Here is a 16,301-nt window from a genome sequence, read left to right as displayed (position 1 = left end):
TGGTTATCAGGAGTGGGTGGTTATCAGGAGTGGATGGTTATCAGGAGTGGGTGGTTATCAGGTGTGGATGGTTATCAGGATGGGTGGTTACCAGGTGTGGATGGTTATCAGGATGGGTGGTTATCAGGAGTGGGTGGTTATCAGGATGGCTGGTTATCAGGATGGGTGGTTTTATCAGGATGGGTGGTTATCAGGAGTGGCCACATACATTCAGGGAGGTCTGAGGACCACTCATAGTCACTTCGGGGTTTGAGGCAGATACCTCCAAGGTGTCCTCACTCTCCACTTTCCAAAACCACGAACTGTAAGAATATAATATCAGAGAGGTGAGAGCTGTCATTACAGTCACCCTGAGCGTGAAGCCACAGCAAGGGGATGGGGAGCTGAGGGAGTGAGAATCCTGATGCCACTCAGACGTCCCAGAGCTGGGCCTGGGGTCTCATCTGTAGCACACAGATGTTTAATTACAGAGAAGGAATACAGAATAAGATTTAAGGATGAAGGAGCCATTAGAATGATGCTGCTAATCTACATGAGAGGTAAAGGGAACCCAAACTGCAGGATTAGATGGTGAAGACAGAAAAAAAATCAAGAAAAGCCTATTAGTGTTTCCTGACGGGCTAAATCTCACAAGAAGACAACAATTGATCACAAGATGGTCCTTGGACAAGAGCTGGACACACATCTTTCTGAGACTGATGGGAGTGAAAAAAGGAAGGCAGAAGAAAAAGGGAGGAAAGGGGGAGGGGAGGGAGGGGGAAGGAGAGTTGCTTCTGAAATAAGGAATAATCCTCCTGCACCCCTCACCATTTACCCCTCTTCACAGCCCCTCCACTCCACCCCTACACCCTTCCTGCTCCATGGCCTTCTTTCCTGAGCTGGAGGAATGTAACTTCAGCACTTGTTTTTCTTGTTCTCAATGTGAAATTGCACTAACTTTCGGTACACTCACTCCTGTTTTCCAATAGAAAGGTAGAAAGAAATGGAGTTCCATGTGCTAGTAGGTTAGAGAAATAGATCTAAAAGAAAATGCGTTTGAGTCAAGTGGTGAAGAACTGCCCGTGACTAAAGGGTATTCTGGCTTAGAGGAAACTCCAGAGAGTCAAACCACAGGGTGAGGTTAGAGGAAGGAGCAGCTCACCTAGGACTTGACATCAGCAGTGCCAAATGGGACCAACCCACCTGTAAGTCAACGAAATTTAATCAACAAAAATTATGTTTTGTTAAGATCATGAAAAATCTGAAAGGAAGCAGAAATATGGAATAAAACTAATACAGATAGTAAGAAAATCAAAGAAAAACAAAAGGAAAAACTTTAAAATTTATTGGTTCAGGTTCATTGAGGGTACAAAGAATTAGGGTACATTGTTTGTATTTTTTAGGTAAAGTCCCTCTTAGAATTGTGTCCTGTCCCCAAGAGGTGCCATGCCAATAGACAGTCTAATACATACTTGTATAAGAGATGGAAAATCTCTTTAAGGAAATGTGTATCCTGTTACATCATAATCAGGGATCCAAGTGGTGAGGTGATCAGAGAAGGTTTCACATCTGAACACTCATGACATGGGAAGGCTGGGAGACAGCCTCATGGATAGGAAAGTATACAGACCATTTCCCTCAGACAGCCGGGAATGGAAACTACATACATCTCATTGCAATTATTTCTGAAACCCTCATGCAATTCAAAAATATCATCTGCTGAGCTTTAATTCTACGCAATCCTAAGGTACATACCAGAAAACGTCTCCCAACAAGTCTGCTGTAGCGTCAGCAATGCCGCCCTTAACCTCTGTGTAACTTCCACGACCTCATATCCCAGTTCACTCTGAGACTGAAACTTAACCTGGGAGGATAAATGTTAAGAAGAGAGGTGCGATATAGCTCAAGCTAATGGGCCACTAACCCTAGAATTTAAATGTCAACTTTCTATATTAGAATTTAATGTTCTCTGGTGCCACCTCCTCCTCCAGCTCATTCTTGCTCATGTATTTAAATATTTAATAATGGCTTGTCTCACATTATTAAGGGGAGGCTGTGTTTATAATTCACTCATGAAATGTAGCTCAGGAAAGAAAAATAGAAATTTGGAGTAAGTGGTGCCCTCAACTAACATTTATTTTGAAGCCAGGTGAAGGTCAGCGTATCTTAATGTGAATTCTTCAACCCATCCAACAACTGTGAGAAACAGCAATTAGTTTAAGCTTCAAGCAATCTTGGTATATAATTTTGCTTTTATTGCTTGTTTGTTTTTATTTTGTTTTAATAAACTCATTTGTTAATCTCACTGTTCTCTAGTTAAGACAACTGGACACTGGGTTGTCCAGTCAGTCATTCACCTGAACAAAACACCAGAAGCAGTAACACGTGTAATCGAGTACTTCAGCTTCAAACACTTAATACCCATGTTTTAAAGCATTTGGTTGTTTTAAATGGTTCGCCAAGATGTGGACACCAGGTACTGTGGAATAGTCTGGAGGCAGAAAATTAAATGAAATGGGTCTCATTTCTCAAAGACTTGAAGACACATGAAATACTAACTATAAAAACTTACTCTGGCTGACGGGGAGCTGAGACAGAGCTGTCGGAACGTGGCTGGAAGGCAGCTCTCCTACCAGAACCGGAAGGGATGAGGTCTGTTTTGAGGTCTGGAGGGAGATGGAGGAGCTTTTAGGGAGAGAGAAGGCAGACACAGATGTGAGAGAGTGGGAGCCAGACGGGCGGCCAGATGGCAGGTGCACAGTGTGGCTGTGGCAGGTGCAGCTCCAGCTGAGACAGGGGCTGCAGGCGACAAACTAGGGGAATCCCACCTGCCTGAGCCACTGTGAAGGATGGACAGAAGTCACAGAAAGGAGCCGAGTCTTCAGGAGAGAGAGGCCAGCTGTGGTGACACAGCCTGAGGCTGACAGCTGGGCAGAGGTGGTCACGCAGGCGTGTTGTGTCCCAACACACTCCCTGCTGATTTCTTTCCTTGCCCCGGAGCACCATCACCACAGAAACCCAGCCACCTGAACTGCAGCTCAGAAAAATCCAGGAAAAGGAATAAGTACAAGTATATTGGCAAATCTGTGCAGAAATGCATCCCTTTGGCCCCGAAGGAATGCAGCCAGTGACGGCAGAACACCTGCCCTGACAGGGACCTCAGGGACGGTTGATGGGAGGACCTTTGAAAGGTGCCAGGTGCTTCAGGGACTGGGCAGTAGGCAGGAAACCACACAGGAATTCACACCAAAAAGAGGCTGTAAACACATGAGTCAGTTCAGGTTGTTGTATCAGAGCAGCACCAATAGCCAGAGTCCATATGGACTCATCTGCTACTAGGCTAGAATTCCTCAAATGTCTAAAACTTAAATCACAATCTTCGTTTTCTTTCTTTCTTTCTTTCTTTCTTTTTTTTTTTTTTGCAGCTTTTGGCCAGGGTCAGGTTTGAGCCCGCCACTCCTGGTATATGGGGCTGAAGCCACAGGCGTCATCCCCTTAAATCACAATCTTAAAAACAAAACCAAAGTAGGCCTATAGATGAGGGTCAAATATCATAGCAAATATCATACAAAGCTCTAAATAGTCAGCAATTGGCTGAGACTTGAGACCTCCACCCCCTCACTCGTTTGCCTACATTTATAATATACCTGCATGCCCTCCATCAGACCGGGGGGGCTGCACAGGTGTGGGGCCAGGCTCCACACTCCTGAGATTCAGTCTGCTGGGAAGAGAGAGACAACTAAAAGACCGTGGATGCCACTCTGGGTGGCGCAGGAGAGTACAGAAGGGCAGAGAATACAACACAGGCAAGTTAGGGTTATTGGGGAAAGTAATCTGAGAGCTGGGCCAGAGCAGTGGGTAAATTATCTACATGATGTGCTCAGAGAGGGGTGACCCTCGCTGGAGGAAGAATATATACAAAGGTAAGAGAAAGAGGAAAAGGGTGTCTGGGGACTGGGAGTTTCTGGAACATCAAGTGTGTGTGTGGACACAGTGAGATGGATCCAGGGCGGGGTAACCGGTTTACATAGGATTCTATGGGCCCCAGAAGGTGCTCCATGATTTTAAACTAGAACACTCCTGATATGCATTTCATCCTGGCCCAGGATGGTTGTGGGGATGACACAGAAGTTGAGGCAGTGGGCAGGAATGAGGGTGTGGGCACTTCAGTGACACCATGGAGGGCACACTCTGTTTCACAGGAGAGACGATAGAAGAGACAGGTGGAAATCCCAGGGGATTGGGTCTATGTCACCCAGGCGAGCAGAGGGACAGGCAGGTTGAAGGAGAATCTCTGATCTGCTGAGGAGACAGGCCATCTGAGGTTTCCAGGGGCGGGAGAGGAGGGCAGCAGTGAGTGTGCTCAGCACATGCTCCCAGGGGACACTGGGCAGACCTGAATGGGGTGAGGGCTGGGTTGCGAGGGTCCCATGCGGGTGCTGCTCTGACGCCTGCCTCAGACCAAGGCCCTCGTCTCCCCAGCTGCTGGGAGCCACACTGACTGCCTCTGCAGAGGTCACCTCTAATGCAGTGAAGCTCCCTCCCTGCAATAAGCCCAGATAACAACCAGGGGCACAGAGCCGGCCTCTAGCTTCAATCTGGGAAGACCGGAAAGGGCCATCCCAGGTCAGGTCCTCCCTGTAGGGTCCATGAGGGCACCTACTATAGTCTGAAAGCTTCTGCCCCTTTTTCTTTCATATGCTGAAACCTCATCTCCAATTTGATGGCTTTAGGAGGTAAGTAGAGCATAAGAGCACAGCCTGGGACAGAGATCAGTGCCCTTGTCAAGAGCCCCCTTCCCTCAGGCCAGGACACAGTGAGAGCTTCTTGTCTGTGCAGCGGGAAGCAGGCTGTCACCAGACACCAGATCTGCCGGTGCCATGATCTCACACTTTCCAGGTTCCAGAACCATGAGAAACAAATTTCTGATTTTTGTAAGACAACCCAATCTATGTATTCTGTTCTAGCAGCCAGGCGGAATAACCATGTACCTGTCACAAATGTCCAACCTCTTTCTCGGCCCAGTGCGGCTTTCCTCTTGCCTTATGGGGGATTCCATCTCACTGCCCACTATGTCCTCTCATTGCCATGAGAGGGTCACAACAGGATTATGGACAAAGATGAAGGGTCCCTTGTCATACATGTACATTTTAAAATCCATGGTAGGTGTAAGACTGCATCAGTTGTGAAACAGGAGGGAGATGTTACCGTCACTGTGTGGGGTTCACTGGGAATTTGCACAAAATCTAAACAAACGTTTACTTGAAACTAGCACGTGGAGCATTACCGTCTCTGCAGGGTTTTAGAAACAACTCGCCCTTCTCGACCTGCCTGACTTTGACACGCGGGCTCCATGCTAACGCACCGGTCACGACCTCTCTCCCTACACAGACCAGGGAGCTCACATTCATTCAGAAGCTGCACATTTACCTGGGATTCCACTTGGTCCTTTGCTGAGGTCCAGGATTCTCTGTGAGCCACTGTGGACGAGGAGGGGACTGCAAGTGCAGCTGTACACGTGGAGGAGTCTCCCACAGACCACAGGGCACTGAGATTGTATGTAAAGCTTCCCCCGTCAAGACGCTGCCACCAGAACCAGCTGCGCCTTCCGCAGCCAGTGCCACACAGACAAACTCCGATTATCACACAAGCAGAAACTCTGGCTACAGATCCAGATGCCCAAACTACATCTCACTCACTCTTATTCCCAATCTGTTTACCAGAAGATGGAGATGAATCTGTTTTTACAGTGGAGTATGGAAGAGTGATGCTGAACTCCAATACTTTCACTGTCAGCCCCAAATGGGCCCCGTCTTTGCCACACAGCAGGGCGTCGAGGGAACAGCTCCTTCCATTTGCCCCCCACTAACATTTAAATAGCTACGGCAAATTACAGGAAATGTGATTTGTTTATCATGTTTTACGTTCATCAACCTGTTTGATGAACCCTAACTGAATGTTGTTTTTGTGACAAAAAATGGTTCAGAGATAATTCACTTAACTACAGGCAGAAAAACCACAAAAAATGTCGACCATCAAAACCGTGAACTTGTCGTTGTCTGGAAAGCTTACAGGTATCGGCTCACCTCTTGCCTACCTTCCTAATAAGGGCAGTGATGAGGGCGCCCTACCTTCAACTGAGAACAGCTTTCCATATTTCTTCTCAGGTGGTCTAAGCAATTTGCTACAATATGTGACATAGATTTTACTTTAAAATATGAAGTGCAGATGCTATACCCATTCTACTATCTGCCTATCTATATTGTTCTGAGAATTGCTATTTATATGGATTCTACTTCTATATTATAAATATGTGTATATGATTTATAAATATACAAACAAATGATTTATAAATATTTAAATTACATCAAATCATATTTAGGTAGAATCCATGTATCGCAAATTTATATATGTGTTTTTAAGTAATTAAAAACATATCATGTAGAGTTTATTTCATGAATGAATAGTGTTATCCTATGTGGAATGACTTCATAATTTCTTTACATCACACATTATCATTTGTATTTTGACTAGATCATTTTTAATTAAATATTTTCATTAGTAGAAAGGTTTTAAACAAAGCTCATATCTCTTCCTTTACTTTCTGACACTTAGCAAAATCTCCTTAAAAAGATTTGTTTTTTAACTTTGCATAATTTTTTCTAAGAATTTTCTTAAAGAACATTATCAGTTAGAATCTTCTTTCTCTCTGTGTCTGACCATACACCCACATATACCCATATATAGGACAGATAAATCAATGCACTAACATGTAGGGACATGCTTACACATGACATAATCTATAGAATACATACTGCGATATGTAGTCATATCCATGCAAGTTTAACAAGATAATATATTTCTATAAATTTATTTTAGGGTTTTACTGTTGGGGATGGTGCCAGGCTCACTCGTGCCTTTTCCTCTCTGAGTCCTGCTCTGCGCCCCTCCCACAGGCCACACTCTGAGGAGCATGTGCAGGTCCTGGTCTGTGACAAACTCTTCTCTAAAAGACCAAATCAAGTGACTCTGCTTTCCAGGCATATTGAGGGGGTGGAGGAGAGGGTGATCTCAGAAGGGGTAGAGAAAGGGCAAGGAGAGAAGACCCAGCCACACGGAAACCCACATGGCTGGGGTGACGGTCGGGGGGCCCAAGGTCCTGCCCTCCCTGCATCCATCACTCCGTCACTGTGTGTGCTTGTCTAGCATGGCCAGGGGAAGGTTCTCCAGGGGCTCCCAAAATGAGTGGGTTAAATTACTGTTACTTTGTTAGGACAGAGTCTCTGAAATAAATTCAAGGTGATGTTGGGATAAGCTGTGACATTTATTGCATAGCAGTTTGTCCAGAGCCTTAGATGAAGAGACCAACCACGCATTGAAAATTTCTAGAAAGACATACAAGGCAATGTGGGCAGATACTGCCTTCAGGGGCCTTAACTTGCTGGGTTAGGAGGTGGAAAAAGGGTCACGACTAATACCCTCTGCTGGTTTCCATGGCTCACTATGAGCACTACTGCTTATAGAATAAAAAAATATATATTTATAGAAATTTCAAAGCTAGATTGGAAAATGCAACTGCAAATGGTGCTCACATTTCTTGAATTCTCATTCTGTATGTTATGGGCATCTGCATTTTACCTTGTTGGATTTTACAGTGAAATTATGAAGAAAGCATAATTACTATGGCCACATTATTTTTTATTTCAAATGGAGATGAGGGTACTCTTTTTAGGTTACACTGTTCTCACTTCCAGGCTAAAGTCCCATTTGCAGAGGGGCCCCTCACCTAGGGGGCGTGTTATACACCCTCATGATGTGCACATTAGGTGAGGTCCCGCCTCATGCCCTCCCTCCTTCTGCCAATCATCCTCCCCCTCCTCCCACACCACTCCTGCCTCCATCTACCCCTGTGCTAGACTATATCTGTGTTTTATTATTCTTATTAGCATATAATTGTTTCTATATTAATTTCACATTAGTATGGAATGCACTGCATATTTATTATTTCATTCTTGTGATTCTTTACTAACAAGAATGTATTTCAACTCCATCCAGGTAAATGTAAAAGATAAAAAGTCTCCATCTTTTTTAATGGTTGAGTAGCACTCTATGGCATACATATACCACAGTTTTTTGATCCATTTATGGGTTGATATGCACTTAGGTTGCTTCCACGAGTTGGCAATTATGAATTGAGCCACAACAAACATTCTAGTGCAAATGTCTTTGTGGTAAAATGATTTTTCTTCTTCTGGGCAGATAACCTAATAATGGAATTGCAGGATCAAATGGAAGGTCGACGTTTAGATCTTTTAGGGTTGTCCACACTTCTCTCCAAAAGGCTGTATTAGTTTGCATCTACAGAGAACTCAAATTAAACAGTAAGAAAAGTGCAACCAACCCCCTCTAGAAGTGGGCAAGAGATTTGAACAGAAATTTCTCTGAGGATGACAGATGAATGGCCAAGAAACACATGAAAAAATGCTCACGGTCTTGAATCAACAGAGAAATGCAAATCAAAACCACTCTAAGACATCACACAACTCCAGCAAGGTTAGCCCAGGTCACAAAGTCACAAAACACCAGATGTGGCATGGATATGGTGACAGGGGAACACTTCTACACTGCTGGTGAGATTGCAAACTAATATGGCAACGTTCTTTAAATGAGGACTCTAATGCACAAAGATTTTAAATAACTTCCTGTAAGTTACATAGCTAAAAAGTGGCTGAGCTCGCAACAGGGGTAGTCTGGTTTGAGAGCCCACATATTAGTTAAAAATTATGCGATACCCACACCTATAACATTAAACTATATGCAAATGTAAGCTTTGGATATTTTCTAGTAGCATAATTCATGAATAACTATGTTTGACAATGTTTGTACAATTATTTATATACTTGTGGGCCCCCTTCACAAATGAGCTGTACTTTGTTTCTGGTTATCAGCTTACTACAGCATGCTAGAAATACCAGTTTCTACAATGTCTTATTTCAGTGTATTCTCTCAGTCTTTGTAGTCATCAAAAGTTATATTTTTTATCTTGTTTAATTATATTTTTAACTTTGGAATATTCTTTTGTCAAAAGACAAAACGTGGCCTCAAATTGGCAATCTCTCACGGGCCGACTGCCATTGGCGCTTTCCCGACATCTCAAGATGTGGCTGTTAATCGTCTACTGAGATCATTAGCGGAGTACTAATTAGAGTTGAATGTAATTATAATTGATGTGGTATGTTCATTTACACTGAAATATGACACATGGAAGAATATTTACATATTAACTGCAATTACTTATATCTCTTAATGGAGGAGGATTCGCACTATGGGAACCAGGCTTGCCTTTCCCTTCCAACAGAAAACCTCGGGACGTGCACTTTAATATGGCTGGAATTAATTTATTGCCACTCACCCTGTTGGGAAGCGTTTGATATTGCACTGAAGCTTTTCAATTCTACCACAGGCAGGAGCAAATGTAGGTCATGTGGAAAATATTATACCCCTACTATGCTTTCCTGAATAACTAAACAGTCATGGAGAAGTTCAATGAAAGGTCAGGTCGAAAACTCCAAATGCCAGGAAGTGCAGCAATTATCTCTGGCTGCTAGTCCTGATCTTGGAACGGAAGGTAAATATAATTTTTTGTAGCATTTCTTATTAAAAGAGTCATCAAGTTCCTCCACAAAATGTCCAGTAAGGAGAAATCTACTTTATGCTTTACAGATAAGGGCACTCACAGGTGGGTCCTCCCACTCAGCACTTCCCAACACTGTGACCACCGTAACTCAATGGCCATCACGAAATGTGCTCACTCACCTGCGCTCAGGACAGTACCACCCCCTGTTCATCATTTCTGGGATTGGTGGATGCTTTTTTATGATCTGCTTCACTGGCTTCATGTACAATAACTTCTTATTACAGATTTTTTTTAGCTCCTAAAACTACAACTACAATATAAACTTAGAAAATAAAAGCATACTATCTCTTCACTCAAATTCTCAAAGCAAAATTAAATACAATAAATTCCAGCTCTCCAGATTAGTATTCTCATTTTCACCTACACACAGACAGATCTATCATGCTATTTTAAGGAACTCAATATTTAAAGGAGGAACCAGTAAGATATCTTTTAAAACTGTTTCAAAGAAAAATTCAAAAGAAAATGCATATAGGTATATAATCTGAAATACTAAAACTAATTTGCAAGGAGATTCAAAACTAGTCAATATTCACTGAGCAATAATCAATTGCATTTCTTGCTGTATAATTACATACCAGACCATCAAAAGGCTCTACGATGGGGAATTGTACTGGTCCATTCACTACATCCTCAGATTGTCCAGTCTGGAATCATGTACTTTTATCACAAATTCCCTCTTTCAAAACACATATTGTTGACAATCATTTATAAAGAGAATTTTGAAAAGAAGAGCAAGGGGGTCCATTTGCATTTCACTGGTCAGAAAGCGTTTGCCTTGTTCATTTTCTACAGGTTGCAGAGGTTCCAATATTTGTGTTTGGTGTGCAAAAGTTTATGAATGTAACTCTTTTCAGCCTTGTTATATTGGTTTTTTTCCCTGTGTGCTTACATTTTGAAATTTTCCATAATAAAAAATATAGGCTTAAAAAAAAAACACCAATCATTGGGTACTTTTTCCTCCATTCTTGAGATACTTTACTCAGGAGAATATGTTCCAGGTCCCTCCATGTAAACATATAGGAGGTAAAAGCTCTATCTTTTCCTAAGGCTGCATAGTATCAGTACTTCTATGAAACCTACTTATATTTACTCAAAACTATAGACCAGATAAGGGGAGAAATGGAGTGGGAAGGGAGGGGAGGGCGGACGTTTGAGAGAGGGAGGGTAAAAGGCGGGACCACACCTATGGAGCATATTGCAAGGGTACAAGTCAAATCTATCAAGTGTAGAACATAAATGTCTTAACACAATAATCAAGTAAATGAGGCAAAAGCTATGTTGATTGCTTTGATGTAACCACGTCAGATTGTATAAAAAAAATCAACCCCACATATGCATAAATGTATTCATGATCTATGTATATTTGACTTAATAAAAAAAAAGAAAAATACCAATCAATATGATATGATTGGAACATCTTCAAGGATGCAGGCTTCTCATATGCAGCCCTGCTCTTCATTTGGGCATAATAAGAGCCTGCATCTTGCAGAGTCAAACTTTTAAAAGTTAAAAATATTCACTCACAAAGAGAAATACAAGTAGACTGTACAAAAGTGTCAAACAATTAGCACCCATTAGCACAGCATTGCTCTGTCTCGATTTCCTTTTACCTGACACATACAGGGTGGGTCTGTGCCCTCTGCCGGAATTCCGGCTTCAGTCTGTGTGTTCTGGTCATACCTTGGTAAACCGCTTTAAATCCAGGGGAGCCAATGCTGTCGTCCGACTGCAGATGTAACCACATCTGGTTGCTCATGCTCACAATGAGGTCAGGGACACTGGATCCTGTGAGCCTGCACGGAAGAGAAAAGCCAAAACCTTTACTGTCGGCAACAAATGGACTGACGTTAGCCTCAATGGAGTGTTTCTCCATTTAAACACTCAAACCACAGAGATATAGACTGGCTAGACCTGGAAAGAGCATCTGTCAAAGAATCTGTAACCACATGTAACTTATTTTAATATTTAAACGTCAACGGCTTTGGCATTTTATAGTAATTCTAATCTATGATTGAAATTTTTCATCTTATATGTTAAAAGTCGAATTAGGTCAACCAGCCGTCCAGTGTACCTGGAACTCAGAGGTTTCCCTAAGTTCAGGACTAACACTGGTAAAACAGAGATAGTTCTGGAAACAAACAAAGCCATTCATCCTATGGGACTGGGATTATATAATATCACTACACCAACAAACTGTACTGGTTCATTCACAAATTTTTTGGATTGCCTAGTCCTAGTCTAGAATTATGTACAGTTATCACAAAATCTCTTTTAAAGACACTGTATTGTATGTAATCATGCATTAAAAGGATGTTGAAAAGTGGCCCAGCATGAGCGGCTGAAATGGATTTGGAAGCTTGTATTGAACTCTCTTCCACCCGTTGATGTCCAGGTCACATTAAATGGAAGGTCCAGCGAAGCATTTATTGTGTATTAACAAAACAGTCACGTCGGGGCTGCTGTCAGCCAGAGAAAGGAAACACTGAATCCACCGACGGAACACAGCACGCTGACAGAAAGTCAAGTTAAAATTTTTAAAAAGTGTAAGAAAAAAATCAATTCAACCAAAACAAATGTCCCTAATCAAATAGGAAGTTTTGCTTTCACCAAAGTAGTTTCGGGCATATGAACACACGATTTCCCCATCAATCATATCATCTGTCTATCAAGCCGGCGGCATTCTCACCGTGGGGAGCACAGCACACCTGAGTCTTTGAAGGAAGATGAACAGCAGTCATCATTTGTGCAAAGTTACGTGCCAAGTGAAAAGAGGAAAGTATTTCAGTGAGTGAGGTATAGTAACTAAATACGGATTTCTCTCTGAACATTCGTCTTTGTTGGCAAGACTGCTCTATTTTGTTTGGCTGTTTGGTTGCTCGTTCGAGAAGAGCTTTGGCTTTCTCTCCTGTTTGTGCCCTTGATTGAAGTGGAACAAACCAGAGAGTGTTCAGGCTGCGAATGTCTGGTCCTGTGGGGTGACAGTGAACCATCTCACAGAGCTACACAGAAATTATCAGTGCTCAGACACCTCCTGGTCCTCCCACCTTCCCCAGACATAGAGTGGCTCTGCTTTTTTTCTACAGCTTTCTATAAATTAAGCCATAATTAGTTGTACCTGTTTTTGTGAAAGCTTTCTATAAATGAAATTATATGATGCACAGCATCTTGTTCTAGACTACGCTGTTGAAATTTATTCATGTAGTTGTTTGTCGTTGTATTTCATTTACTTTCACTTCCATAGAGACGTCACATGGTGTGTAAATACACACAGTGGTTGCTATTTTTCTGTGCCTGAAATGTTCGTTGAGATAACTGTAGAAATGCACATAATAATATGAAATAATATGCAGGGATCACACACACTCTTTACCCAGTTCCCCCCAATGGTTAACATTTTACAAAACTGAAATGTACTGTCACAGCCAAAGACTGATAGTGACACTCTGCCTCGTTCAAATTTTCCCTGTTCTATCTGAACTCTGTGTGTGCATTCACGTGTGTGTGTAGCTCAAGTCTATTTCTAGGACCCCAAATCTATCACAGGGGTCAACACAGACTAGTCCCACCTCTGGGGACTCCCTGACATCGCACTTGTAAAAGCTCTTGATCTCTCTGTCCCCACGTCCCACCTTTGCCCATCCCTAACCCCTGGCAAACACTAATTTGTCTCTACTCCAGATTTCTCACTTAAAATAGCATATAAATGAAATTGTACTGTCTTCAACAATTTGGGATTGACTCTCGTCATTGGGCTTAATTCCCTTGACACTTGCCCCAGTTTTTGTTTACACCAATAATACCCCTTTCCTTTGATTGCTGGGTAGTCCTCATGGTGTGGCGACAATACCACAGTTTGCTTGACCATTCACCTGCCCCAGGGTGGTTAGACTGACACCAGTTCTGGCCCATAGCACATGAAGCTGCCGTAAGCATTTCTGTGCAGGTTATTATGTGAACATACATTTTCATTTCTCTAGGATGAATGCCTGAGATTGCAATCGCTGAGTTATATAACCACACTTTTTTTTTTTTCAAAACTGCCAAACTGTGAAATTGTTCTCCAGACCGGTGATACCATTTTACATTCCCACCAACAATGTGTGCGCCTGCACAGACACTTTGGCGATGTCCGCATTTGTTTTGCTGTTTCAGTGTGTGGGTCATGATATGTCTTTGTGGCGTGACATGTGTGCTAATGATGCTGGACATCTCATCATGCTCCTTGCCACCCGTTCATCCTCCTCAGTGAAAGATCTGTTCAGGACTTTTGCCCATTTTCTAATTGGATTGGTGTTCATTTTTTTCTCTTTCTTTTCATTTCTTAAAAATTTTGAGAGCTCTTTTATGCAGTATAGTGTAGATCCTAGTTCTTTGTCAGATCAATGGTTTGAAAACACCTTCTGAGGGTCTGTGGCTTGGCTCTTCATTTTATATGTCATTAAACGAAGCAAAAGATTTTAATTTTGGTTATGTTAGTTTGTTCTGTTTTGTTTAAGACAGAGTCTCACTTTGTTATCCTTGGTAGAGTGCCGTGACATCACAGCTCACAGTAACCTCAAACTCTTGGGCCCAAACGATGCTCCTGCCTCAGCCTCCCAAGTACCTGGGACTACAAGCACCCGCCACAACACCCAGATAGTTTTTCTATTTTTAGTTGACACAGGGTCTCACTCTTGTTCAGGCAGGTCTCAAACTCCTGAGCTTAAGTAATCCACCTGCCTCAGCCTTCCAGAGTGCTAGGATTACAGGTGTGCGTTGCTGCACCTGGCCTAAAAGGTTTTAATTTGGAGAAAGTCGATTTATCAATTTTACCCCCTTGATGGATTGTGATCTTGTTGTCAAAATTAAGGGCAATTTGGGGTGGTGCCTGTGACTCAAGGGCAGGGCGCCAGCCCCATATGCCAGACGTGGTGGGTTCAAGCCCAGCCCTGGCCAAAAACTGCAAAAAAAATTAAGGGCAATTTGCCCAATTTGATATCCCCAAAATTTTCGTGTGTGTCTCTGTTTCTAAAAAATTTTACAAGTTTGGGCGGCACCTATGGCTCAAGGAGTAGGGTGCTGGCCCCATATACCAGAGGTGGTGAGTTCAAACCCAGCCCCAGTTAAAGGGAAAAAAATTTACAGGTTTGCATATTAGATTTAAGTGGATGATTCATTTTGACTCAAATCTATATAAGCTGTGAGGCTTCAGTAGAGACTTACTATTTTACGACTTAAAGAGGATTTCTTTCCTCTATCTCCCATTTGTTTAGATGGTTAATTTCTTTCATTATTATTTTGTAATTCTCAGGATGTGCAAGTTTTAAGTATAAACCAAAATACTTAACTTTCTTTGTAGTAATCATAAACATTTGTGAGATTTTTTTCCTACGTGTTTATTATTATAAATAAATATGATTTACTTTATTATTGGGTTTATCAGTTTTATTAGTTTTCAAAGGATCAAATTTTGTTGTAAGCTTCTCTGTTTTTTTCTATGTCATTTATTAGACTTTTATATTAATTATTTCATCCTTTTTTAATGGCACAGGGATAATTTGCTCTTGCTTTATTTATTTATTTATTTATTTCAGTTTCTGGCTGGGGCTGGGTTTGAACCCTCCACCTCCGGCATATGGGGCCAGCGCCCTACTCCTTCGAGCCACAGGCACCACCCTACTCTTGCTTTTTTAACTTTATAAAATGGCAGCTTAAATCACTGATCTAAATATTTCTTACCTTCCTGTGTTAAAGCCCACAGATTTTCATCTAAGACCATCTTTAACTGTATTATTTTTATTAACATTCATTTCTAAACATTTTCTAATTTCAAGTATGATTTATTTCTCAATTAAAAAACATATTTTCCATTTAAAAATTATTTCTGGCTATTCCTACTTTATTCAAAGAAAGTTCTCCATATAATTTCCATCTTTTAATCTTTATTGAAATGAGCATCTTGCTTTTAAGAGGATCTATTTTGATAAATATTCCACCTGTACTTACAATAAATCATATTCTTTCATGTCAGTTGCAGAATTTTCTACATTTCAAGTTCGTAATCCAGATGTCCCAAACTACTTCTCTATAGATTTTTTTTTTTTTTGGTGAGTCAAAAATATAAGTTAAAGTTCATATTTATGACTGCAAATGTTTCGAGTCTACATTGTAGTCAAATTTTGTGTTATACATTTTGGACTGTGTTACTTTTAAAAGCTTACAATTCGGGATCGTCCTTCTATGAGACGGCCATTGTTTATTACTGTCTAGTAAGACACTCGCATTGCTCTCTGCTTTGACTTGTGATGCTAAAGCTGTGGGTGTCCCTCTGGCCGATGCTAAAGCTGCAGGTGTCCCTCTGGCCGATGCCGAAGCTGTGGGTGTCCCTCTGGCCGATGCTAAAGCTGCGGGTGTCCCTCTGGCCGATGCTGAAGCTGTGGGTGTCCCTCTGGCCGATGCCGAAGCCGCGGGTGTCCCTCTGGCCGATGCCGAAGCCGTGGGTGTCCCTCTGACTGATGCTGAAGCTGCGGGTGTCCCTCTGACTGATGCTGAAGCTGCGGGTGTCCCTCTGGCCGATGCTGAAGCTGGGGTGTCCCTCTGGCCGATGCCGAAGCTGTGGGTGTCCCTCTGACTGATGCCGAAG

General features: G+C 42.2%; 1 protein-coding gene across 1 annotated transcript in view; it reads right to left on the bottom strand.

The window, feature by feature from the left end:
• The window catches only part of CSMD1 (CUB and Sushi multiple domains 1), a 1,810,668-nt gene that overhangs the window by 424,545 nt on the left and 1,369,822 nt on the right, over positions 1-16,301 (bottom strand). Inside the window, exon 12 of the mRNA XM_023517585.1 lies at positions 11,360-11,472. Coding sequence (XP_023373353.1) covers positions 11,360-11,472 — 113 coding nt within the window. The remainder of the gene's footprint in view (positions 1-11,359; positions 11,473-16,301) is intronic.

Source organism: Otolemur garnettii, unplaced genomic scaffold (assembly GCF_000181295.1).
Source record: "Otolemur garnettii isolate 467f Iridium unplaced genomic scaffold, OtoGar3 scaffold00114, whole genome shotgun sequence".
Classification (NCBI taxonomy): domain Eukaryota; kingdom Metazoa; phylum Chordata; class Mammalia; order Primates; family Galagidae; genus Otolemur; species Otolemur garnettii.
Note: the sequence above shows the minus strand (reverse complement) of the source record. Positions and strands in the feature narration are given on the sequence as shown.